We start from the raw sequence: 25,745 nt of genomic DNA, 5'->3' as shown, positions 1-25,745 counted from the left end.
CAAACCATTTATAAAATCAGTGAGCCATATGTAAACTTATATATAAACTACTTTACATTACCCAGCACAGGAAGACTATTCCCAAGAAGTTCAAGTAAGAGACGGTAAGGCATATACAGTTGTGGCTTTAAAAAGTACCAAATTACAGGGCAAGCGCAGAATTTAAAGATGGAACAAGTTAATGAGAACCAAGGAAGTCTTTAGAGTATGGGTTAAATCTCGAGTTAGATTTAAAGGCACCACTGGACGTCAAGAGTTATTCATGGGGGGGTGGGACCTGGGTGGCTCAGTGGGTTGAGCCTCTGCCTTCAGCTCAGGTCAGGATCTCAGGGTCCTGGGATCGAGCCCCGCATTGGGCTCTCTGCCCAGCAGGGATCCTGCTTCCCCTCCCACCCACCCCCCGCCTGCCTCTCTGCCTACTTGTGATCTCTGTCAAATAAATAGAAATAAAAATAAAAGAGTTATTCGTGAAGGGACACAGAGGAAATTCTGAGGACCATGGCGCACGTGTGAGAAGGAGGAACAAGAGGAGAAAGTAATCAGTCAGCTTGGGGATGAAATTTTTCAGTCAGAGATAGAGTTCCTAATTTGTATCACGTTTTGATTTCAGCAAACCTAGGGACTTTTTTTTTTAATGCTTTCATTTAGGAGAAAACTTCGGTAGTAAGAACGTTCTATAATAGGTACATACGGGGAGGTTTACTGGAGGTCACAAATGGGTGGGTGTCCTGTGCTCTCCATCTGTCTGGCATATGTGAAGTTTTCAGGGACGATTTCAACAACAAGAGACTTCAGATTTTTTTAAAAAATTCAGATTTCTGGCTTTTTGTAAAAAGGGGAAGTGGGCCTTGGGTCTCTATTCCCTCCTGTCCACAGTTGGTTAGAAGTGAGGAGCTGTGTCAGCTGGCCCCAACTTCATCTCTGCCCTTCTCCTCCTCCTCTTTTCTGTCCCAAACTTTTCTTCTGTTTCTTTAAGTAAACTATGATTAACGACCTTTATTCCATATTGAAGTTTCTCTTCACTCCCCCCCTCCCCCACTGCTCTGGGGGAGGGTCAAGCAGACGAGTGGCCAGAGACGGACATGTCTATTTTTTTTTTCAGCACCTGCTCCCCCCCCTTTTTTAAGGTTTATTGACTTATTTTAGGCATAGAGGGAGAGAGAGAGAGAGGGAGAGAGAGAAAGCAGAGGGGCAGGGACAGAGGGATTCCAAGCAGACTCCACACTGAGCACAGAGCCCAACACAGGGCTCAGTCTCACATCCTTGAGATTAGGACCTGAGTCAGAACCGAGAGTTGGACACTTAAGCAACTGTACCACCCAGGCATCCCAGCAGCTGCCCTTCCTGATCCATTCAGCCTGCCACCAATTCCAGCGTCTTCACTGGCTACTCCAGCCAGACACGAGCTCTTGCTCCCTAGTACCCCTGGTACTATGGCTGCAGCTCCAGGGGATGTAATCTGTGGTGATATGTGCGTGTGCCAACTGTAAGCTTCTGGATGGGAAGCACTTGCCACTTGCCTGATTCCTCTTTCTTTTTGCAAAGGCATCTAGCATGGTACAGAGTTCTAACAAACACATGTAGACACAAAAAACCCATTTAGATCTGCTAGAACAGAAGCCTGACTGGAGACAAGTGCATATACCTAGAGAGCCTGACAGGTAAGCACAAGGATGAGGCAGGTGGGGGTCTGTAGGGGCCCCGGAGAAGGCCCGTGAACTCGATAGTTCTTCCCTAATCATCGCCAGCAACAGCTGTCATTCAGGAATGTACGTAGACTCACGGACACCAGGACGTTGATTTTACAAACTTAAGCAGGAGGAAAAATCTGATATTGTTGAGTACAATCTCCTAATTTTCATATGTTCGTTCAATTAAAGAAAAATACAGTGTGGGTCCAAAAAACCCGAAACAGACAAAAAAGGCCAAAACACCATATCACGGATCCAGCCAATGGATGGCCAGTTTTCAGCTTGGTGTTAGAGGATGTGTTCAGTCACCCTGAGCAGAGATCGTATTCTCAAGGGGTGACTGCTGATTTTCCTTCCTGACCTGCAGTCTCCAATGGTTTCCATTGACACCACAAGATTCTTTCTTTAATTGGTCCAGACAGGTAGGGAAAAAACCAGAAGCGAGGTTGGGAATGCTCAAATTTAACGAAAGGAGAGGATGCTTAATGGAAGTCATGAAAGACTCCATTTGTACTTATAGAACTGGTTCTCCTGCCGGGAAATAGATCAGCGCAACGGACACCAGGGCTGAGGAGGGTTCGGGGAGAGGACAGAGAGGGTGAGATGCAGAGTCAGGAGAAGAGCCTGAACCACGGTGGCCAGGAGTCAGCCCACTGTCTGTGCATCTGTCCAGATCAATCGACACTCTCCCAGGCTGTGAGACTGTCTCTGTGAACAGCCCCACCACCCAGAGCCCCCTGTACCAAAAAAACCTGTTGCTGGATGCCGGCCCAGCACTTACATCCTTCTTCCTCTTCCTTGCTTTCAGAAGCCCAGGGCAGTTTCCAAAGATTTCACATAATTTAAGAAGTTACTTATATTAACATGGAATGGGTTTATTTATTAAGTGAATTAATGTTTTTTAAAATTCTGTTTTAATTTCTTTAAAATGAGAAATATCGATGAATATAACCTATGCAAACAGAAGATCTTTGAAGTCTTCAGTACTTGTTAAGAGTGTAAAGGAATCCAGATAGACAGACAGACACACACACACAGAGGAAAAGGAAAAAATTGGGGAGGCACAAGTGTCGGGGTATAGGGTCAATTACTCAGATAACATTGGTGAATAAATTAACAGGAGTACGTCCTCCTTTATATTATCCGAGAATTAACAGGGCACATACATCTCACGTCCTAGAGCCAAGGCATTTGTTTTTATGCCGATTTCTCACAAAGTTCGTGGAACTGATAAGGGAACTTCCCTTCCGTGCGCTCGGGCCCCCGCCTCCCTGCGCGGGGCGCCCCCTGCTGTCCGCCGCGGGACCTGGGGCGGTTCGCCACACCCCCCACTTTCCGTCGGCCCACAGGGCGTCGCCTGTGCCTTTAATTGGCATGTACCAAGTCCTTCCAGGACATATTTCCTCCGTGAGTCCCGACCGGTAAGAGTCACGGGTCGAAGGTGCAGTAGGGAGGGGTATGGAGACAGGGTCGTACGCGGGGGGCGGTCTGGGCCCGCAGGGAGCGACGGACGGCCCGGGGCCCGAGCGCGCCCTCGCGGCCCTCCCCGCCGCGCGCCGTAGTCCAGTCCCAAGATGGCGGCCACCATGAAGAAGGCGGTGAGTGGGGCGCTCCGGGAGCGGGATGCTCGGCTAGCGGACGGGGGTCGGCAGCCGGCGGCCGGGCGCGGGCTGCCTGGGGTGTGCGGCTCTGAAGCCCGGCGTGGGGCCGGGGGCCGAGGCCGCCGGCCCTCGGGGCGGCCCCGCGGCGAGGCCTCCCCGCGCCCCGCTCCCTGGACGTCTTCTCAGGCCCCCGGCCCGCCGAGGCGGGGCATGCGGGCCGGGACCCTCGGGGACCTCTGGGTCGCCTCTCGCGGTGCTGAAGACGGCCGTGGAGAGCCTGAGGACCCCGCGGCCCAGGCCCTGTCGTGGCGGTGGGAGAAGCCGAAGGTCCCCCGGGCTGCATTTTACCTGGCTTGTCATTTAGCCTCGCAAGTCGACAGGCGGGGGTGCTGCTGGCTCCGGGCTTTGCACATGAGGAAGCGGAGGCCCAGAGAGGTGGAGTCACCTGCCCAAGGTCACACAGCTGTAAGGAGCACAGCATCCCCAGGTTATTTGGCCCCGGAGCCCTGGTGCCCAGCTCTGAGCCGCCCACATCCACCCTCGATGTCCCTCCGCTTCCAGACGGAAACTCTATACTGAGGGTAGACGACGGGTCGGGGCCGAGAAGCCGCCTGCTTGTCCTCTCTGAGGCTCCCAGCGACTTCGCAGAGACGCGGTTTCCTCCCACTTTACAGATGGAGAAACTTAACAGAGCGGTTGGTGGCCTCAAAATGACTCAGCTAATAGCAGAGCTGGAGTTCAAACTCAGGTTTTAATTTTGTTTTTCCCAGAGCCCCCCTTTTATCCTACCAAGCAGGCCGAACTCCTGCGGACAGCTTGTAACTCAGCAGGTGTGCCCAGGTGCTTAAAAATACCTGGAGAGAAGAAAAGCAAAATGGGGGAGGGGCAAGGGACTAACAGCATCTGGGAGTAACCGAGGCTTTTCTTTTTCCTGTGTGCCAGAGTTGTGTGCCTGTTTTGGTCTTACCCCCCGAAACTGCTTTCATCCTTACTTTACAGATGAGACGACTGAAGTACACAGGCAAAGTTAGGTTTAAAGGGAGCACATCCTTTCTGACTCTAGAGCCTGTGTTTTTAACTTGCAGCAGGTCTGACAAAGAGCCCCCTGCCCAGAGGGACTTGCTTGCTTTCAGCTTCCAGTTCTGTGGCTCTCCTACTCAGCACTTTGCATAGTTTGAGCCCCCTACTTCTGTTGTAGGGTTCCTGGCCCCAGGCAAACCAGGGTGATTTGCTCAAGCTATTATTGGTCTGTCATCTACAAATTCCTATTGAGTCCTGGGGTAGGGCTCAGGGTTAAGGGGATTCAGATGAGTATGAAACTTGGTGAGATTCACCCCACCTCTCTTTTGTATTTAAATTGGGCCCTTTGTGAGTGAGGGTGTTTCATTCAGTAGATGGGACTAGTTGGCTCCCCAGCCCCCCAACCCCCACACCCCATTTGACAGGTATACAAACAGAAGTGCAGAGAGATGAAGGAAAGGTTGAGGAAATGGTAGAGACACGATTTGAACCTTGGACTTGGCAAAACTTTTGATTACCAACGTATTTTCATTCACTAGGCCAACTTCTTGAGCAGGTACCGTGGCACAATTTCAGATTTAGGTGATGAGCCCTGGTGAGCAATAATAATGCTTCTACCCCTTATCCTCATAGCGCTGGGGAACTTAAAGTTCTGGGGAAGAGGCAAGCATTACTCGATAGTCACACAGAAAACTAGAATTTCCAGCTTTGCTAAGAACTATGAAAAAAGGACTCTTGACGTGAGGGCTGGAGTATAAGGTCTGTTTGGTGACCAGAGAACGCTTTCACGAGAAGGTGTGATCTATATGGTGACCTAAGGAGGGGAAGGGAACGTTGGAAAGGGAGGAGGCATTTGAGAGGGGGAGGATCACCTACGGAGACCCCGGGTGTTTAAAGAAAGGGTGGCCAGACCGGCGGAGAATCCGGGGAGGTTGAGCCAAGATAGTAAATGAACATATTGAGGGGTGGGTGGCAGCCAGAGCCTGAGAATTTTCTTCCTTATCTTAGTAAGACATTGCCATAAGAGAGGCACCAGCCTCCTGCAGGTGTTTTCCAGTGCTGTGCACAGTTTCTGATGGGTTAACTGCACTTACACTCTGGCCCTCTGCCCGCCCTGGGAGCAAACAGGCATGTCAGTGAGTGAGCATGAATTATGGGGATAGCCTTGTGAGTTTAATAAAAACCGTTTGCAATTTGGATACTTCGCGTTTGTAACACGTTTACGTCCCAGTGGGTCATGGCTTTTCTGGTGAGAATGTGTAGGTGAGGTGGTTCAGTCTTCTCGCCAAAGGTTTGCTTTCCAAGGATTGGTTCCTGGCCAGCAGAGGACTGTGTTTGATTCTGTCCCTGATCCTGAGTACAAAGGTCCCTCCCCGGAGAGGCTGTCGTTGACCCCCCCCATCTAGGAAGCCCCCTTCACTCCTTATCTGCCAACACTTGCGACCCTTATACTATTTCGCTTTCCTCATCACGTGTATCATCTTTTTCACCTTGTCTTTTGCCCGCCGCCTTCTCTAGAATGTACGCTGCCAGGCCTTCGTGAAGGTTGGCCTGTGGCAGCAGCTCTCTGGAGTATGGGGGGCGTTAAAGTAGTTGTTAAATGAATGACTGCACTGTGGGCGTGAAAAGTGAATAAAAATACAAAGCGGAATTTCATACCATGGAGACTTGGCAGACATCTTCAAAAAACAAAAATAAAGGCAGACTGAAAGTGGCCTGAATTTCCTTCTAGGCTTTTAATTCACCGATGGACTCCGCTGTCAGTCCACATTCTGCTGGTAATAGCCAAGACCCAGTGTGGCAAGACTGAGTGTGGTTTGCTTTCCTCTTAGAATCCTGTAAGATGCTGAGTCTGAAGAAAAGGGTACAGTCGGGGTCCAGGGAATTTTAATTTCCACTTTGAATCTTGAGCAGTTATATTTCTCCCTGGCCTAGCAGAATTTTCTCGTAGATCTTTGCTCTTCGTCTGTAATGACTTTTTGGTAAACATTGCTCAGGAAAGAAAGCAGCCAGCGCCTGTTGACTGAAAAAGGTGACTTCATCCTCGAGTGCTCATTTCATCTCCCCTGCAATGTGGGACGAACTATCGCCCCCATTTTACAAGTAATAAGCCTGAGTTGGCTACAAAAAATTGAATAATTTGTCCAGGTTCCTGCTTGCTTGGATGGGAATCCAGTACTGTTTCAACCACTCTGTGCTGCGTCAAGAAAGAAAAACACACACACACACACACACACACACACACACACACACAAAACCCTCCTTCCTCTTTGAGTTCTCGTGACTTTGTGAGCAGCCGTGAGTACATCTGGCTTCTCTTAACACAGGAGTCCCTAACCTTTGGGGTGTAGATCCCCTTGAGGATCTGAGAAAAACTGTGAAGACTGTGCCAGAGTAACATACACACAAGACATGCCAGGCTGCACACATGTTCAGGGGGTAAAGGGACTTCTTAGTGTCTGCGCATCCGCAGTTAAGAACTGGGGCGCCTGGGTGGCCCAGTGGGTTAAGCCTCTGCCTTTGGCTCAGGGCATGATCCCAGGCTCCTGGGATCCAGCCCTGCCTCAGGTTCTCTGCTTGGCGGGGAGCCTGCTTCCTCCTCCCCCTCTGCCTGCTTCTCTGCCTACTTGTGATCTCTGTCTGTCAAATAAATAAATAAAATCTTTGGGGGAAAAAAAAACCAAGAACTAGCCCCTCCCCGCCAAAATGAAGCTTCACGCCGTGTAGGAGTGTTCCAGAACAGTGAGCGGAAAACAAGCCACTGGCGTTAGTCATGGAAGGTGCTGACTTCTCACTTTCTGCTCTAAACAGAACCGCCCTGGGTGGCACGCAGTTAGCCACGGACTTCACACGCCGACCGTAGCCCGTAATCCCCAGCGAGAAAACCACCGTTAAGGAAACAGACTCCGGGTCCCAAGTACATGCTGGGGGTGCTGTGCAGTGAGGCTAGGACAGGAAATGCCTGCTTTGGAAAGTTAGGAACAGGTGGCCACATTCCTCCATACCTTTTCAGAAACGTGTGTATGTGAGTCTGATCAAGCAGGATTTAATTCAAATTCAGGAAGAATATATTAGCCTCCGTTGTGTGTCGGGCCTGCCTCCTGGTACTTGCTTTCACGGGAGTTACCCCGTTTTGCCTCAGGATGACAAATGCTTCTATAAATCTATATTTAGGTTTTCAGAGCCTCAGTATTTAAACTCTGCAGGCAAGCAGGAACTCTCTAGAGTTCTCCGTTCCCTGTTTGCTTCAGAAATTGCTAGTTCTTACATAGGCAAAATCACCAGAATGCCAGGATATCTGAATATGGACTTGCCTTTGGTTTCTCTGATGCAGCGCAGCGTTTCCCAATTTCCAGATTCACAAAGATCACGCACAAGGTTGAACATTCAAAACTATATGTATCGTGATGTGAAGGATTTTTTTCAGGATATCCTCTGGGCCTCCGATGCTGAGCCTGATGCATGTCTAAGTGTTTGTTGTGTGTTGAGAGCCCAGGTCAGGGGAGGGCTGAGAGCTGGGTGTCTGGCTGGGTGTTCTGTCCGAGCGCTAGTCTTGCTTGACACAACAGGTTGCCTTTCAACCTCCGGAGAAATGGAAGTGTACACCTCTTACGGGACTGGTCATGGGCGACCAGGTTGAAGGGGTGAGGCGTGGTTGTTGTAAATCATTGCAAAGAGCAAAAATAGTCATTGTTGAAGCTTCTCTTTTCTCCTTTACATTATAATCAAGTGTTCTTGTTCTTATTTTAGAAACGAGGGGAAACTCTAAGGAGAATCTGGTATTTAATTTTTTTTTTTTTTTTTTTTTAAGTATACGGTCCCCCTTTGAGACTGATGAAAGCCAAGGATTTCCTGCTGACTCTTACAAATATGTGTGATTGTGTGCCCACATGCATTCTCACCTTCAGTGTCTAAGAGCTAGTGGACCTGTCTGGTCTCCTGTGTCAGGTTACCTGGGTGGACATCGAATTCCACCACTTACTGGCTGTGTGACTTTGGGGAAATTCTTTACCCTCTCTGTGCTGCACTTTCTCCATCTGTAAAATGGTGCTACTTCCTAATGATCCTACTTACTAAGATTTATTAGAGGAGTAACAGTGATGATAAGTGCTTAGAAAGGTCTTGATATATAATAAGAGCTCAGTAAATTTTATTTTATGATTTTATAGATACCGTATGTCATCTAAGTACTCTAATTTACACATTTAAGCACTAAAATTTCTAAACATTTGATTTCAATCCTTTAATTGTATATTGTGTATACTATATATATTCTTAGGTATACTATCCTTATTCTTCTATGAAGACATGTAACAAGTTCTACATTAAAGAAATATAATTTTTATCATGTATGGAATATAGCCACTGAAATGCGTTAACAACCCTCTAGCCAGTATATCATTTGTGTTAAACATTAGAAACTGTCGGATTTCTGATGGCTTCAATAAGCTCATGCAGGTTTTAACTCTAAGCAGAAACTAGTATGAAACCTTTACCAGAAATCACTACCACGTCATTTTTGCTCCCTGGGTTATCTTGATGAAAGAATGTTCTAACTCAAGAAATTCTGCTCTAGGCTAAAGTTGGCTGATAGGGTTCAGGACTTAATTGTTTATATTTGAAATGTTTTTGTAGCTTAGGCATTTTCCATAGACTATCAGAAGAGGTGGCAGATGTAGGAACAAATCTTGAGCTTGTGGGGCAAAAACTTACAAAGCCTCTGTTTGTGATTTTCTGTGCCTGTTGTGATTCTTGACTATAGTATAAGGGCAAATAGTTTATTGAGTTATTTCAGAGAAAAAGCTTACCTATAACTTCTCCAGTAAAATTAATTCTGCAAAAAATTAAAATGTTTTTTCAGGCTGCAGAAGATGTCAACGTTACTTTTGAAGATCAACAAAAGATAAACAAATTTGCACGGAACACGAGTAGAATCACAGAGCTGAAGGAGGAAATAGAAGTTAAAAAGGTACTAAAGAAGTGCATCTTATTTAAGAAAAAGGAAAGGTCTTTATACTATAGATTTTTTTGACAGAGAGAGCTTGCAAATGGGATGTTGGGGGTCAGAGGGAGCGGGAGAGCGAGAATCCTAAGCGGGCTCTATGCCCAGCATGGAGCCCGATGTGGGTTTCGATCCCACAAACCCAGGATCAAAACTTGAGCTGAAATCAAGAGTCAGAGGCTTAATGGACTGGGCTACCCATTTGGCCCATACTAGAGCTTTTTAAAACTGAATTCAGTAGTATGTGATTCTGTTTGTCTGGGCTCTTTGTTGCAGATGATGTTATCCAGTCCAGTTAGTTAAAGAAAGAAGACCTTGTTGAAGGGCTGTGTGAGAACTTAGAGCTTGTTGAGGGGGTGGGCCTGGGCTGGGGCTCCGGGAGCAGGTCCCAGAACTGCATCTCCAAGAAAGGGGCTGGCGATGGACCTGCTGCCGTTTCCAGGGATCTCAGAGTCTGCTGCACCTCCAGTAGGGGCCGCCTCGCACATCAGGCCTGTGTGCCCAGCCTCGCCTCGTGTGACTCCCTGAGCTGAGGTCCAGTTCAAGTGCGGTTGGTGGGTGGGATTTATGTTCCTAGCCGCTTTCAGCCTCTCATCTGACAAGGCTGAGAAATGGCGATTTGCTCTGTTTCTGTTCTACCCTAGGAAGGCAGAATGCACCAAGTGGCAACCGTTAGGGGAGAAGGACATTTTGAGTGGCCTGCTGTCCCCCACAGGTGCTCGTAGCAGTCTGGAAGTAGCTTGAGGACAATGAGTTAGCTCTTGAGCGCTTCCTTAGGAAACGCCATCTAGAAATGTAAAAAAGTCTTAACGCTAGTGTGATGGTACTTTGCAAAAGGGTCTTTCAGAAGTAGTGTCCCCAGATTAAATTGGCTTCTTGGAAAAAAAAGAAACAAGGTGGGATCGGGAGGGAGACAAACCGTAAGAGACTCTTATTCTCACAGAACAAACTGAGGGTTGCTGGGGGCTTGGGGAGTAGGGAGAGGGTGGCTGGGTGATGGACTTCGGGGAGGGTATGTACTGTGGTGAGTGCGGCGAGATGCGTAAGCCTGATGATTCATAGACCTATACCCCTGGGGCAAACAATACCTTAGGTTAATAAAAATAATAAAAAAAATTGGCTTCTTGCCTCTAACAGGGAGTTTTGAGTGTGCTTTTCATTGCCGTTTGTTTTGTGTTTCTAGAAACAACTCCAGAATTTGGAAGATGCTTGTGAGGACATCATGCTTGCAGATGATGATTGTTTAATGATACCGTATCAAATTGGTGATGTTTTCATTAGCCATTCTCAAGAAGAAACACAGGAAATGTTAGAAGAAGCAAAGGTATGCTGGGTGAGGGAGGCTCACACTCCCATTAGGGTGTGCATTTTATACAGAACCGGCTAATTCCAAGTGTAGTAATGTGTGCGACGTACTACTACTCCGTGGGTTTTTACGACATCCCAGGTGTGGTGTGGAAAGCCTTGCAGGCATGATCTTTTTTAATCCTGACAAGGGCTCTGTGAGACATGGACCGTTGGTCCCAATTTAGAATTGAGGGGTAGAAGCTCAGAAAGGTCCGGGGACTTACCAGGGTGACACAGAGGGAGAGGCCTTTTGATTGCAGACCCCATGCTCTAACTATGCGGAAACTATAGAATATTATAAGGGAGAAAAGGAAAATCACCTGTAATCCTATTACCCAAGGTAATCATCCATAGTGAACATTCTCATTGGCTCTTTTATGTTTTCACCTTCTCTTTTCTCTGTGGATTTGCTTCACATTTTGGTCAGTTAGCCTCCCACCAGAAGTACTTTCTCGTTCTATTTAATGTTCATTTGCCCAGCAAATCCGTATCGGGGCCTGCTCTGGGCCAAGAACACATGCTTTAAAAACAGCATTTTTGACAATCGTTAAAGGTCATGCTGGTGGACACCAGTTCTGTTCACTGCCCTCCTGTTAACATGAATTTGTTTCCAGTATCTTCCTACAGGAACGTTGCAGTGAGCATTCTTACACCCGAGTCTTTTTCACATTTAGGACATTCTTTTAAGGAAATAATCAGACAGGTGTCATTATTGGGTCAGAGTATGGGTTTATTGACGACATCTGAGGCATTTGAGGGATGCTGTGAAATTAGTTTCCAATTCACACGCCCTCAACTGTCTATGAAAGGAGCAGTCACATTGTGCATGAGAAGCTGATGGCAATCAAACATTTTCTGATTCTTTTGCAGTTTGCTTAATTAATCTGGATATTACTTAAAGTGTTAGTCTTCCTTCTTCAAATGTCATAGAAAGCAAAAATTCATCTGCATTAAACCTATCTTTAATAAACTGTGGGAAGAACTAACAATTTTACTCCTAAATCTTTCTATGCAGAAACATTGGTGCTTCCCCTTGTGTTGAAATCTTTTCTTCCACAGTAAAATTTTATAATTTTGTTCTTTTTTTAACCTGTGTTAAATTTTTTAAAATTTTTGTTGTTTTTATCTTGTGGGAAGTATTTCAAGCTGGTTTATGGTTTTTGTCGCAACTGTGGACATGCCGCCCTCCGGTTCCCCCCCTGCCACAGCTAGTGAACCTTTATTCATTCGCTCCTTCATTCCAGAAGTATTTGTTGAGTGCTTACTCTGTCAGGGTCTGCCATGAGCCAGGGTACGGGGAGGACAACGAAATAGGCCTGGTGCCAGCTTGCAGGGAGTAGATGGTGTAATTGCCAAGAGGAACTTCAGCAAGCATGACTAGCAATGGACGGAAGGTGGTTGGGCCTAGAGGTGCGGAAGGACATAGAGCGGAGGAGTACACGTGGGCAGGAGGGGCTCCCCAGGAAGGAGTCGACGCTACAGCAAGAGGGTGCTTGCCGGCACCGGTGCATGCGTGGGGGGCAGGGTGTTCCAGGCTGATGCGGGATGGTCGTGTGTAAATAGTCGTAAAAAGATCATGGCACACAAACACAACTAAGTGAAGGTCTAATTTGCTGCAGATTTGGGAGCATCTGAAAGTATGGCCCCATCTTGAAGAACTCAGTTGAGTTGATACATGGATGACTTTTGCAGGGGTCAGCAAGCGCTCTCTGTCAGACCAGACAGCAGGTGTCTCTGGCTCTGGGACACCCCCCCCCCCCCCCCCCCCGCCGTCTCGGTCACAATCGCCATGAAAGCAGGACGTGTGAACGCATGTCCGTGGCTGGGTTCCGGGAAGACTGCACGGACAAGCATCAGGCTAGGGCTGGCCCGTGGGCCGCAGTATTTGCTCACCCAGCCCTAAGGCGAAGAGGAGCCTTTCAGGAGCTTTGACGAAATGAGTGATACCTGATAGGACTTGTGCTTTTAAGATCATTTTCATGGCATGCTGTAATTTCACTCATGAACTGAAGAAGTTTTATCTCCTTTCTAATAGTCGTACGTCTTATTTCTGTTTCTTAAGGCTGTGGTTCTCAAGCCTTTAGCATGCATCACAGTTCCCCGGAGGGCTTGTTGAAAATTCCAATCACTGACATCCCAGGAATTTCCAAATCAGGAGGCCTGGAGTGCAGCCCCAGAATTTGTGTTTCTAACGAGTTTCCAAGTAATCTGGGGGCCATACTTTTGAGATTCGACAGCCAGATTTCTAAGAGTAACACTGTCAGTGCTAGGCATTCTTGCCTTCTTCCTGATATTGATGGATATGCCGTTTGTGCAACTTCGGGTTTTTTTGGTCATGTTTAGGAGAAATTCTTCTTCTATTCTTTTCTTTTTTTTTTTTTTTCCTAAGATTTTATTTACTTATTTGTGTGTGAGAGGGGAAGCAGCAGGCAGAGGGGGAAACAGGCGCCCGTTGAGCAAGGAGCCCAATGTGGGACTCCATCCCAGGACCCTGAGATCATGACCTGTGCGGAAGGCAGACGCTTAGCCAACTGAGCCAGCCGGGCATCCCAAGAAATCCTTTTTCTGATCTTGGCCAGGAAGGAACTTCTGACGTTCCCTGCATTTCACGTGGGCAGCGCTGCTCTGAGTCCCAGACGAGGCCCTTGTTAGCATTCCCTCTCAGAGTAGTTCCAGGGACCTCCCGGTTGTGAAAATTTCTCCCAGATTCTGACTGTAAGTTGTTATTCTTAATTATTGGTGGCCGTGTGAGTTTTTATTGTTTCTTCTAGTTTTGTAGTTATTTTTGTGGGAAGTTGGAAGAAGTTGTTAGAAGCCAGGCCTGTGATAAAACTGTTTACCGGAGAGTTTGTATAGAAGTTCTTTCTTTATTAGGGTGTAATGATTTAGGAATTAATTTTCTCTTACCCATTTTGTTTTATAAATCAGCAAAAACCGATGGGCTTGATTTATTCTATAATAAGCAAGTATAAATCATGAATTAAAAATGGCCATGGTTTAGATTTAATGATCGCTGTTATTTAGCCGCCTGTCCCAAGTTTAGAAAGTTTGACCTAAAATTCTTCCCAAATATTATTTAATCCCCAGATGCTCAGAAACCATGCACTGAATAGAATTAATTTAAACAATTTTTTTCCCCCAGAAAAATTTGCAAGAAGAAATCGACGCCTTAGAAGCCAGAGTGGAATCAATTCAGCGAGTGTTAGCGGATCTGAAAGTTCAGTTATATGCAAAATTTGGGAGCAACATAAACCTCGAAGCTGATGACAGTTAAACATTTTATAATACTTTTTTTTTAATTTGTTTAATAAACTTGAATATTGTTTAAAATGATAATTTCCCTTCTTCAAATGATATGGAAAGCAAAAGTTTCTTTTTTTAAAATTTTCATTTATTTAATGGAAACTTGCCTATTTTCACATGTCTTGCTTATTTATTTTATATTTTTAAGAGAAGACAGTATTCATCTATGTATTTTGCATAACGATTCTATCAAGTGTAGGGGCTTTATGTCATGTTATTAAAATCGGTTAAGCAACCTTTTATGTTTCTATATTATTTAGAATACATGTGGCAGTTTTTATGAGAACTCTGAACGGTTGGGTCATACTGTCCATATATGTCTCTTCCAGTTGCTGTTTGGAGGTGGCGAAAGCACTTTAGAAAGACCCCATCCGGGGCTCCTGGGTGGCTCAGTGGTTAAAGCCTCTGCCTTCGGCTCAGGTCATGATCTCAGGGTCCTGGGATCGAGTCCTGCATCGGGCTCTCTGCTCAGCAGGGAGCTGCCTCCTCCTCCTGTCTCTCTCTGCCTGCCTCTCTGCCTACTTGTGATCTGTCTGTCAAATAAATGAAAAAGAAACAAAAGACCCCATCCTGCATCTGTCTCCTCACTCTACCACCAAAACTGTGAGATGCTAAAAATAAGTACACGTTGCATTTGTATATACGTAATGCATGTTATATCTAGACATATTGCATGTGCCTCTTGCATATACATCAGTGTCCTGGGTCGTGGTAAAAGAACCAGGCAGTGTTGAGACATGTTGGGGCGTGTTGAGTTTCATACATAGAGCAGAATGGCGGAATATTTTAGAAACCAAGAAATATCAAGAGCAAGAAACATGTAGGGTTTTCTTTATTCTAATTTTTAAACTTCATTGTAGAGCTTTGTAGTTAACTGGGGTTTATACTGATAATGATGTGGAAGTTAAGTAACTACATATTTTTTTTTTTAAAGATTTTATCTATTTATTAGACAGACATCACAAGTGGGCAGAGAGGCAGGCAGAGAGAGAGAGAAGGAAGCAGGCACCCCTCAGAGCAGAGAGCCGATGCGGGGCTCGATCCCAGGACTCTGGGATCATGACCTGAGCCGAAGGCAGAGGCTTTAACCCACTGAGCCACCCAGGTGCCCTAAGCAACTACATATTTAAAGAGTACATTTACCCCTCTACTATTTTCCCCTCTCTGCCCTGTACCCCTACCTGTTTTGGGATTTGGAACAACCTAATTTTCTTAATGTTCCAGCAGATGGCACTAATACACCAAAAGACCAAATGGAAGGCTCATAATAAAAAATGGGCTATTTCTAGGATTAGGTATACATAATTTTAGATACTAGGTATACATAATTTTAGGTCACTTTTTAACCTTCAAGGTTAAACATTGCGTGTCATATTTTGGTTAAATACTTAGAAGCGATTCCGGCTTAAAGAGAAAATATGTAACTCTAAAATTCTTAAAGACATAAAAGCAAACTTCTAAATTGCTGCTTCTGAATGTTCCCAAATACTGATACTCAGATTGTAGAAAATGATTCTTACGAGGATATATTTTCCTGCGCACATTTGGTTACTGCTCACAGGAGAGACTAGAGGCATACACCATCAGGTTACGGCAGGAGATAGGTAGACCCTCCGATTAGAGTTGGAGGGAACTCTCACCAAGACTCCAGAGGTGCAGGCAACCACAAGGAGGGCTGTGTACCCTCGGAGGCTGAGGAGGGAGCAGCCACTGCCTTCCCTCTGGAACTCAGGAAAGGGCTGCCTTCGTTTGAAGCAGGACCCAGCCAGCCCCTACCACAACCCTGTGGGGACAGGTCTGGGAGACGAGACCGCCAGCCTCATTGTCCCTCCAAAACCCAGCTGGTGCCCACCATTGGCCAAGCCCAACTGGAATCCAGATGCAGTTAATTAAAGTCGGTCTGTTTCCGAGCTGGAGAGGGGTGCTATGTGGATGCATCTGGAAGGCCAATGGAAGATCCAGCACAGGAGGATGGCTAGAGCTGAGTCATTTGGAAATTGTAACAGTGAAGTCTTGTCTTGTTTACGTGCCAGAAACTGAATTATGTAACTGGTGGGTACTTCACATTTTGTGAACGCGTGAGCCAGTGAGCCTAATAATACAAGGAAACATCCGAGGGTATGGGTGAGGGACAGACGAGATGCTTATGTATTGCTGCTAACTTTATACCTTGTTTTCTGTAGTTACCTGTGGAGTTCTAGGACAACAGGAATATTTCATTCCCATAAGCCTTGTGTTGGTTAGTAGGTCTGGATGAAGATTTGCAAAGGGCATGCCCAGCGTCTGAAGAGGCAGCTGACACTCAACTCGAGCCGGTAGTTGCCACATAGAAGTTTGGTCTGGATTTGTCACCGCTAACTTTTTGACAGGAATTTGACAGGATTTTTTTTTTTTTTAAGATTTTATTTATTTAAAGAGAGATGGAGAACAAGTGTGTGAGTGGGAATAGGGGGCAGAGGGAGAGGGAGAGAGGGATATCTCTAGCAGTCTCTGCTGGGCATTGAGCTGGATATGGGACTTGATCTCACCCCCCTGAGATCATGACCTGAGCCAGAAACAAAAGTCAGGCACCTCACAGACTGAGCCATCCAGGTGCCCCTAGAATTCTGATTTTTATATACAATCATCAATCACTAATTTTATTTTATTTTACTTATTTTTTTAAAGATTTTATTTATTTATTTATTTATTTGACAGAGATCACAAGTAGGCAGACAGAGAGAGAGGGGGAAGCAGGTTCCCTGCTGAGCAGAGAGCCAGACTCGGGGCTCGATCCCAGAACCCTGGGATCATGACCCGAGCCGAAGGCAGAGGCTTTAACCCATTGAGCCACCCAGGCGCCCCATGACTTTAATTTTTAAATACATCTCAAGCCTGTCCATTTCTTCCCATCTCCACAATCCCCACCAGGCTTGTCCAAGTCTTAGGAGCTCTAGTCAAAAGCAGGCTCACGGGGAGGTCGGAGGGGAAGGCGATGCGGATGGAGATGATTTGACAGCTGGGGGCCACGGGGAGTCTCTCAAGGGCTTTGAATAGAAAGTGAGCTACATGATTAGAGCGGTATTTTAGAGTAATTTGGCGGTTAGCGGGTGGGTTTCGTCACAAAGTGAGGGAAGGAGGGATTCCAGAAACTACACTCGCTCTGGTGCACAGGGAGCGGGGAGCAGGAGGTGGGAGCAGGCTGGTGGGGAGAGACCAGGGCACGGCGGAGGGCAAGGTCAAAGAATCAGCTCCTGAGCACAGGCCAGGTACAGCTGGTGACAGGTTTACATCGGCTCTCATAGTTGAAAAAAGTTGTGAAAAATTTCTTGCCACAAGGAAAGTAGGAGCTCTCATACAAAAAAAAAAAAAATGAGTCTGGCAACGTCCGGACCGCATTTCCAAAGGGCAGGCTTCAGCTGCTCCCCCAGCAGGCCCAGCAGGCCCAGCAGGCCCAGCAGGCTCGCTCTGGTGGGGCCTGCGCGCTCCCCTCGTTTACAGGACCTGGCGGCACCTGTCCGCTGGGCCCCGTGAGCTCTGGCAGCCGCCGGTGTGGTTACAGCCAGGGCCGCGGAGGCGTCTGGTTGGCGCGGCGGAAGGACGGGAAGGAAGGGAGGCCGAGAGAGGGGCAGGAATCGGCTTTTGCCAGGACGGCGTCCACGCGGAGGTGGGCCGGCGGCGGCTCCGGGAAAGGTGGGTGGAAACGCTCCTCTACTTTCCCGACAAGAGGAGTGGGAAACTGGCCGCGCGGTTGTCCGCAGGAGAGCTGCCCCCATTTGGTGGCAAACCATTAGGGCTGAGAAGACAGAAAAGCCGAGGTCCAAGCCTAGGGAGTCAGAGTGGGCTCTGGAATCTCCAGGCAGTGAGATCAGCCCTGAGTCCCCTGGAGAATGTTTGTGGCCAGCCCCGGTCCCCAACTCGCCGCCGGCCCCAGGGCAGCACCCACCCTGCCCCCTGGGGGCTCCGAAGGGAACGGGGCTCTGGGGCAGGAATCTGCATTGGTGTCCCCGCTTCCCAGCTCCCTTGTGAGCCTGGGACGGTCTCCACTCCAAGCAGAACTGGAGGGGATCATTCTCATCCCAGAGACACGTGCTTCTTAACATTTCAGGCACATACATATCCCTGGGGGTTTTATTAAGATGCAGGTTTGGGGCCAGTGGGTTGGGGTTGGGGGCTGAGAATCTGCTTTTCCAGCAGGCTTCCTGCCACGGCAGGGGCTGCGCATGTGACGGCTCAGGTCGCCCCACCGTGACAGGAGACTTAGGAAAGAACGCAGGTGTGAGGAAAAGGACAGGCCAAGGGGCAGGGGCTTCAGTTGTGATGAGAGACCCCGAGGGGAGGGCAGGATCCTGGAAATGTTAGGATGCAACATTTTTCACAGAACTCAACCCTGAAAACAAGATTTTCCCAATCAGGTGTGACGGTGTGGGATAAAAATTGATGTTTTTTTTTTTTTTGTGGAGCTCAGTGTTTTAACAAGCTCTCCCGGTGATTCTGACTCAGCTAAAGACCGAGCCTGGCCCAAGCAATTCAGTCCATCTGGGGGTCGGAGAAGGAGACTGAGTACCGCCGAGAAGGCTCGGGTGCACAATCCTAAGGATGGGAGAGTAACAAGATATGGAAGCATTCCAGGAGATTGCCCCATCCAGCTGAGGGGTGGAGGTTAGCTTCGGGGTCGTGTTGCTGGTGGCGAACAGATTATAAAAAATTATACAGAGTATAAAAAATTACGCAGTGGGCGACGTGAGATTTGGAGACAGAAGTGAAGAATATTTTCACAAGAAAGTTAAGAGTGGAGGGAATGCCTTTGCAGTGTAGATGGGAGGGCCTTTTTGGGGTTTGTTTTCTGTTTTTGAGATCAGGGGATGTATGAGTGCCCGTAGGAGTGGATAGGGAGGAATCGGAGAGAGAAAGTGATGAGAAAAAGGCAGGGACAAGACGGCGGATCACAGGGGCACCTGGGTGGCCCAGTTGTTAAGCATCTGCCTTCGGCTTAGGTCATGATCCCAGGGTTTGGGGATCAAGCCCCACATTGGGCTGCCTGCTCAGTGGGAAGCCTACTTCCCCCTCTCCTACTCCTCTTGCTTGTGTTCCTTCTCTTGCTGTGTCTCTCTGTCAAATAAATAGATAAAAATCTAAAAAAAAAAAATATGATGGTGGAACACAGCGTGGGAAGGGTCGCTGATGCCACCGTGCTCTGACAAGCAGCATACCAGAAAGACTCAACATTAGATGTACCATTTACAACACCCTCCCTTGAGAAATGATAGAAAACATGCAGATTCAGAACAGTGACTGACTGGGAAGGGGGATGAAGATGAAAGGGGGGAGGCAAAGCAGGAAGCTGGTCTGTGGGCCCGCAGTGTCACATTCAGCGTGGATCCTTGTCCATGCGTGAGCTCCTTGGGTGGCAGCATGCGTCTAGGAAGTCCTGTGAGTTATGGCACAGATCCGACCTGGAGACGCATGCCTGTTGTGAGGTCGATGCTAGTATTTCACTGCATCACTTTCAACATTGTTCTGTGTCGTTTGACATAGAGCATGTGAGTCTCCACATCGGAAAGCAGGAGAACCGCAACAGTCCAAAGCACAAGCCTTAATAGAGATTGTGCGCGCGCGCACACACACACACACACACACACACACTGGACAAAATTTAGAAGCTGGCTGGAAGGTTTGGTGTAAAAATTCTGGGGAACCGTCTAGGGCTTGTTTGTGTTAGGTGCTTCCCAGGAACCCGTTGTCTGGGAGAGCGTCCATCGTGATGTCTACGCATCATTCCAGGGACTGTGACACCAAGGACTACCACCGAGTGCTTACAGTTTGCTGCCATGGTTCTAAATGCTTTTTATGGATTCATCCTTTCCTGTCCTCTAATAACCCTTTAAAGTAGGTTTTGTCATCACCCCGTATCGTACTGATGTGGAGATTAAACTCGCTCCCGCCTCACAGCTTCCTTTGCAAACGGGCTGTTAATGAACGCGCTCGGTGTACTTCTGAGACGTATTTTGTTTTGTGAGTTCATTTGTGTCTTTTCAGCTACGGAACACAATTTCAGAAAGCTCAAATACGCACACAAATGTATAGTGTGTATGGATGGAACAGAAATATGACATTCCCAGGATAGAAAAAGACAAAGAAGGGATGTTGGTTGAAAAAGGGGAAAGGAAATAAATTGGCCACTGAATCCACATGTTACATTATCATGTTCTGAGTTTATGGGTAGCAAAGGCAAAGACAGAAAAAATTAGTAATACCACATTAGAATGAGTGGTATATGTCAGTTTCTCAGGAGAAAAACAATGTTTTCAGAGGATTAACACTGCAAAAATGTCCCCCAGTGGGCACTAGCTTTGAGCAATGTGGTAGATGTTAACTTCAATGCCTGCTTCAGAGCACATGAAGAGCAGAATTCACATGGCCAGTTCCTGCAGCAGCTCAACGGTTAACTAGCTCCATCCAAGGGAAGTAAATCAGAGAGGCTGGTAATAACCCGCCAACGTTCAGACAGCCAGGCACGGCCTGAGCACTGTATCTCCATGAATTAATCTAGTCTTTATAACTCTGGAAGGAACAATGCTATCATTATCACCATCTCTATTTTACAGATGAGGAAATGGGGCCCAGAGAAATTAAGGGTCCTGCTCAAGCTTCCACAGTCCTTATGGAGAGGAGCCAAGACTCAAATTCGAGCACTGGGGTTTCGCATCTGTGCACCCAACCACCCCACTGCTATACTAATGGGCAAGTGTGGAATCTTCTAGCAATTTCCCTGGATCTAAGGAGAGGCCATAGTAACCTCAGATCCATTAGAAACCGGTGGGAGTTAAGGAGCAGAGCAGTGATGGCCTTGATCCAGGAGCCCCCTTAAAAGACCCCTCCTACTGGGAGCACATCTCAGTTTGATCCCGTGAGATGAGGGGAGGCCTCTGGTTGTGCCCACAGAACATCTGGAATCTTGAATTTGGCTTTCTATACTGCTGTGTACAATAATGCTGGGGACCTGGGAAGGGTCGTTTCTGTTGGAAAGAGACAATGAACACTAGTCATACCCCAATTCGTCTTGTAATAATATCTCTGACATTCCTAATCATGCTTCAGTTGGGAGTGATGTTAGAATCATTGCTAGAGTTGGCCAGATAGATGTCCATAAAACCCAGGATAATGCAGAAGTGGACGAGCAAACGTGCTGTGAAACTGAACTGAATCCTCCTCTGAATGTGGTTGCGGTGGAAAATAACTGGCCTGAAGAGGACTTGGATCTCATTAAGAATCTACTAATTATTGTTTTAAGTCATCCAGCTCAAACTGATGAAGTCCGGACGGCAGGTGCTGACCAGTGGCAAATGTGCTGTAATTAAACCAACACCGAACACGGTGAAGCTGGTACACAAGATGGCTCTTGCCATGGTCCACATCTCTCCAGCTCCTTCTCTCCGAGCATTGGCCCACACGATTGTCATTAGGACTAGGGCTCATGTCTCCTAATGAGTCTCCTGCCTCCTCTCTTGTTTACACACACTTCCTTTAATCCAGGCAAATGTTTTCAGACTACAAATCTGATTAGACCAGTCTCTTCCCAGGACTCTTCCTTCCCTTCTAAGGATTAAAGTCCCCTCCTTTGTGAGATTAGTGGAAAACACAGCATGTGGCCCGTTTGGTTTGAATTCTGTCAAGCTCTCCATTTCCACTTTCCTCTTTGCACTAACCAGACTGCCTTTATTCCAATTCCCCAAGTTCATCATGATCCCTTTGGTTGTAGGACCTACCTGTGCCCTTCCTAGATCAGCTTCCCTCCCCCTCGCTCTCACAACTGGTCCTTCTGGCATGTTCAGCTATCCCATTTATAGTTCTTGTCGTATCTTCCTTATTAGGCTGAAGTCAGGGGCCATATGGATGGATTGTTCTCTCTTATATTGCCAGCCCCTGCCTACCAGGATGGTAGGATGATGTTTATAAGCCAGCAACTCCGATCCTAGGGAGGTATCCAACAGACATGAAATTTGTGTCAATCAAAAGTCATATTCAAGAATACTCACAGTAACTGCATTCTTAATAGCCAAGACCTGAAAACAACCTGATTTCCATCAACAAGGGAACAGATGCAATGGAATAGCATACAGCAGTAAAAAAGAACAAATTACTAGGAAATGCCAAAAAAAAAGTTTTATGAATCTCAGAGATATAATGTGAAGTGCAAGAGGCTAGACCCAAAAGAGGATATTCTGTATGATTCCACATGTAAGAAGTTCAGAAATAGTGGAGGCTAAGGGAAGTTCACCTTCTAGGGAAAGATAGTAATAGTTACCACGCATGGAGCTTGTACTCGAGCACAGACACTATGGAAAGTGCTTGACATGCCCTAACACACCGTCCTCAAACCCAATGCCTGATTCTGTTGTGATCCCCATTGGTCAGATGACAAAGTCAGTTTGATCCTTCCTTGTCCAAGGCCATACTGCTGGTAAGGGCAGAGCAAGGTCCCCTCCCGGTTCTCATGACCTCCTTGTGTCTGGATAGGTTGATCACACTGCCCAGATCACAAGAACCACTGCCCAGGGCTGCTGTGCCAAGAGACGGCAGGAGATAAGCCACGCAAAACATTCCCCACCAGGCCTGGGACATGGTAAGATCTCGGTAACTATTGTCTATGGGGATTAGTCTTAGAAGAAAGTGAAGGCTCAAAGATGTTGCTCGAGGCCATATAACTAAGCAGCATCACATTTGCACAGTTTGACTGCAAATTCTATTGCGTGGCTTGATTCTGAGTGACTTTCATAGTTAGCTTGAATGCCGCATTCTGTTACGGCTTTCCTGGGCCCTGAGCACTTTTGCCTTCCTGAGCACCTTCCTCCATAAGGCAAATATAACAAAGTATATTTTATATTATAAGTATATAAATATATATTTTATATATATATAAAAATATATTTTTAGGGGCGCCTGGGTGGCTCAGTGGGTTAAGCCGCTGCCTTCGGCTCAGGTCATGATCTCAGGGTCCTGGGATCGAGTCCCGCATCGGGCTCTCTGCTCATCAGGGAGCCTGCTTCCCTCTCTCTCTCTCTCTCTGCCTGCCTCTCCGTCTACTTGTGATTTCTCTCTGTCAAATAAATAAATAAAAAATCTTTAAAAAAAATATATATATTTTTTATATATATTTTATATATACAAAATATATATTTATATATTTTATATTTATATTATATTCATATATATTTATATTTATGTATATATTATATATTATAAGTATATATATTTTATATTAAAAGTATATTTCATATTTATTATTATGGTCATTATTTTTTCTAATTTTAAAAGAAAAGAAAATACTCTGTTGGGCTCCTAAGGTAGAAAGGGCTGTGGGCGCCATGCCCCCTAGGCCCAAGGGAGAAGTAGACTCTGTCGAATGCAGGTGGGCTGGTCAGGTGCCAGAGATGAAGATGGTAGATTTCTCCGAGGGAGTCTGGTGGGGAGAACCTGTGGTTGAAAAATGCTACTAAACACAGAATTCCTCTTTGATGAAATTTGAAGACAAAATTCTCTTTTAATGGGAAGACATTCTCCTCCTCGTATCCTTTTTAAAATCGCCATAGTTACCATAGAAGATTCAGCCGTCAGCATGAAATGACATTTGAGTTCAAATGATAGTGAAGACTTCTTGATTTAATGAAAACACAGAAAACAATCCAGAAAAAGAGACTGCAATTCATGGAAATGGTGTTTTGTGTCATTTTGCCTGATTTGGAATGGGGTGGGAAGAAGGAATTGATGAAATGCTATAAAATGCTAGAATTTAAATAGACCTTGATGTAAATAATGAATCATGCTTTTGGGCTTTCAAAATACACAATTTTAGTCTCACGTTAAACAGTAGTCTGCCGGAGCCGATCTAAATACGTAGAGACTGGTAACACCAAGCACCACATAGAACACATGTTTCCCTGAAAGTTCTAAATTACCTGCTCGCCGTGATCCTGCACCATCCTCGAAGGCCTTTGACGAAGCACAAAAGAAAAAAAATCCCTCACACAACTTAGACGGTGTTTGTTCCTGGGATTTGGATAGCTTTTAGCGAGTGACTGGTGTTTATAACCTTTTATGAGGTCTTTCAAAGGAAACAAACACAGAGGAACGGCGGAACAGAAATAATGCACTGAGCAAGTTCTACATTTTCTGGAGGACACAACAGATGCTTGCACTTCTTCCTTCTGTGCGCTTAACGACAGCTGTGTGCCACGCAGGACAATGGGTCAGTGTAAAGTATGGGTTAATTTCAGCATCACTGCTGCTATGAACACAAAACCAAGACAGCACAAAGACGACAATGTACCTTCCCATTCTGTCAAGAGTGGCGGGTGTAATTCCTGCAAGGACCAAGTAATGGGAGAACAGATGAACGTGGAACCTATAGGAAAAGCCATTGTCAATGCAAAGAAAATGGGGTAAGGCCCCACGCAGTCTTCTGATGCCTTTGGCCTTCATCATGATGAATGAGATCATCTTACCCCAAACTAAGAGACGTTCGGTCCAGAAATGCTATGCCTGGGTAACCCGGATGTCGCCCTCCTGTGACCGTGGAGCTCATATCGGTGAACAAGGCAGGCTGGGTGAGTGATAGCTGTGGCAGAATTTTCTCGTTCGCCACAGTTCACACACCTGACTTCACTGTCCTTTAAACCATAAAGTCACTTTTATGGAAGAGGGATTTCTAGTTGTCTCTTGTTTCAAGCTAGTAGTTTTGTTTCTTAGGACACTGGGGAGTGGGGAGATGGCAAAGACAGGCAAGGGCGTGCCCCACCCAAAGGAAGAAATGACCCTTTGGCTTTGTCCAGCTGTTGTTGTGTTGGAATGTGGGCAAGACTTGCTGAATCTTCTGGTTGTTTAAAGGAAGCCAGAAATTTGAATTTCTTTCAGGGTGGAATCTCTCAATTTTTTAGTGTTGTCAAATCATTCAAAGACATAAAAGACATTGAGAAGAACAGAACATAAGGGACAAAAAACCCAAATGTCTGCACAGCCCAGTTCACAGGCAGTTCATGTAGGAATGTGAACATCATAATACCCATAAAGGTGGAAAAACACCTTTTATTTAATAATAAAAAAGGAAAATCCCATCTTTCCTTTGGAGTTTTAACCAAAGGACATTATTCACTAATGTGTTCCCTATCTTCAACTCAAGGGAAAAGTTTTTAAATCCCTGGGTTTATTTTTTCCAACATCAATAAAGGGCTAAAGGTGGTTTTGGTTGATGTCTTAGTTACTATGATGGATTAAAAGAGATTTCAATACATCACTCAAAAGGAAAGCAGTATGACTTTTCTTCAGTAGATGAAAAAACAGTAGAGGGCAGAGATTTTTTTTTTTTTTTTTAATAGCGGTCAAGAAAACATCTAAACAAACTAAAATACCACCAGAGAGAGTTTGCCAATAAGTCAATAAAGCAAAAGGTTTATTAACCTCAAGATGGACTTGCTGTTGGGATCACAGGAAAACCATCTGCCATGCGCCATTTTTTTATTGACACTTGAGGGTAAACTAATAAAACTCTCCATTTCAATTAAATTTTGGAAACTCGTGTTCCCTCTTTCTCAAATGCTACAAACAGGCATATAACTGCAATAGCCCCTTTTTTCTCAGGTCTCCTCTTGGTGTGGGAAGCTGGGCCAATGGCACATTCTAGTATTTTCCTCACTATAGTCTTTGACACAGAAGTTCACAAGACGTGATGTTAACTAAAGGCGGAAAGTTAAAGCCCTTTTCATTTTTGCAAGCAAGCTTCTGGAGCCGTTTTAAAATCAAATG

At 46.2% G+C, this 25,745-nt stretch overlaps 1 protein-coding gene across 2 annotated transcripts; it reads left to right on the top strand.

The window, feature by feature from the left end:
• The first annotated feature begins 3,133 nt into the window (after window positions 1-3,133).
• On the top strand, window positions 3,134-14,423 carry PFDN4 (prefoldin subunit 4). 2 transcript variants are annotated; one of them, XM_032350294.1, is made up of 5 exons: window positions 3,147-3,289; window positions 9,174-9,281; window positions 10,498-10,638; window positions 13,804-13,930; window positions 14,294-14,423. In XM_032350294.1, the coding sequence occupies exons 1-5, from the start codon at window positions 3,266-3,268 to the stop codon at window positions 14,362-14,364; spliced, it is 471 nt and encodes a 156-aa protein (XP_032206185.1). In that variant the 5' UTR covers window positions 3,147-3,265; the 3' UTR covers window positions 14,365-14,423. The 2 variants fall into 2 exon arrangements, with proteins under 2 accessions (XP_032206187.1, XP_032206185.1); XM_032350296.1 differs by lacking the exons at window positions 13,804-13,930; window positions 14,294-14,423 and adding an exon at window positions 13,241-13,797 and having other exon boundaries at window positions 3,134-3,289.
• Window positions 14,424-25,745: the final 11,322 nt, after the last annotated feature.

Source organism: Mustela erminea, chromosome 7 (genome assembly GCF_009829155.1).
Source record: "Mustela erminea isolate mMusErm1 chromosome 7, mMusErm1.Pri, whole genome shotgun sequence".
Classification (NCBI taxonomy): domain Eukaryota; kingdom Metazoa; phylum Chordata; class Mammalia; order Carnivora; family Mustelidae; genus Mustela; species Mustela erminea.
The sequence above is the reverse complement of the archived record's forward strand: the minus strand, read 5'-3'. Positions and strand labels throughout refer to the sequence as shown.

Bases quoted from the DNA above. Each gene is read 5' to 3' on its own strand.
- PFDN4 (XM_032350294.1), top strand. From the start codon at position 3,266: ATGGCGGCCACCATGAAGAAGGCG. The intron at 9,282-10,497 runs GTACTAAAGAAG...TTGTGTTTCTAG, and splicing joins AGGAAATAGAAGTTAAAAAG to AAACAACTCCAGAATTTGGA. The intron at 13,931-14,293 runs GTTAAACATTTT...TGTCTCTTCCAG, and splicing joins AAACCTCGAAGCTGATGACA to TTGCTGTTTGGAGGTGGCGA.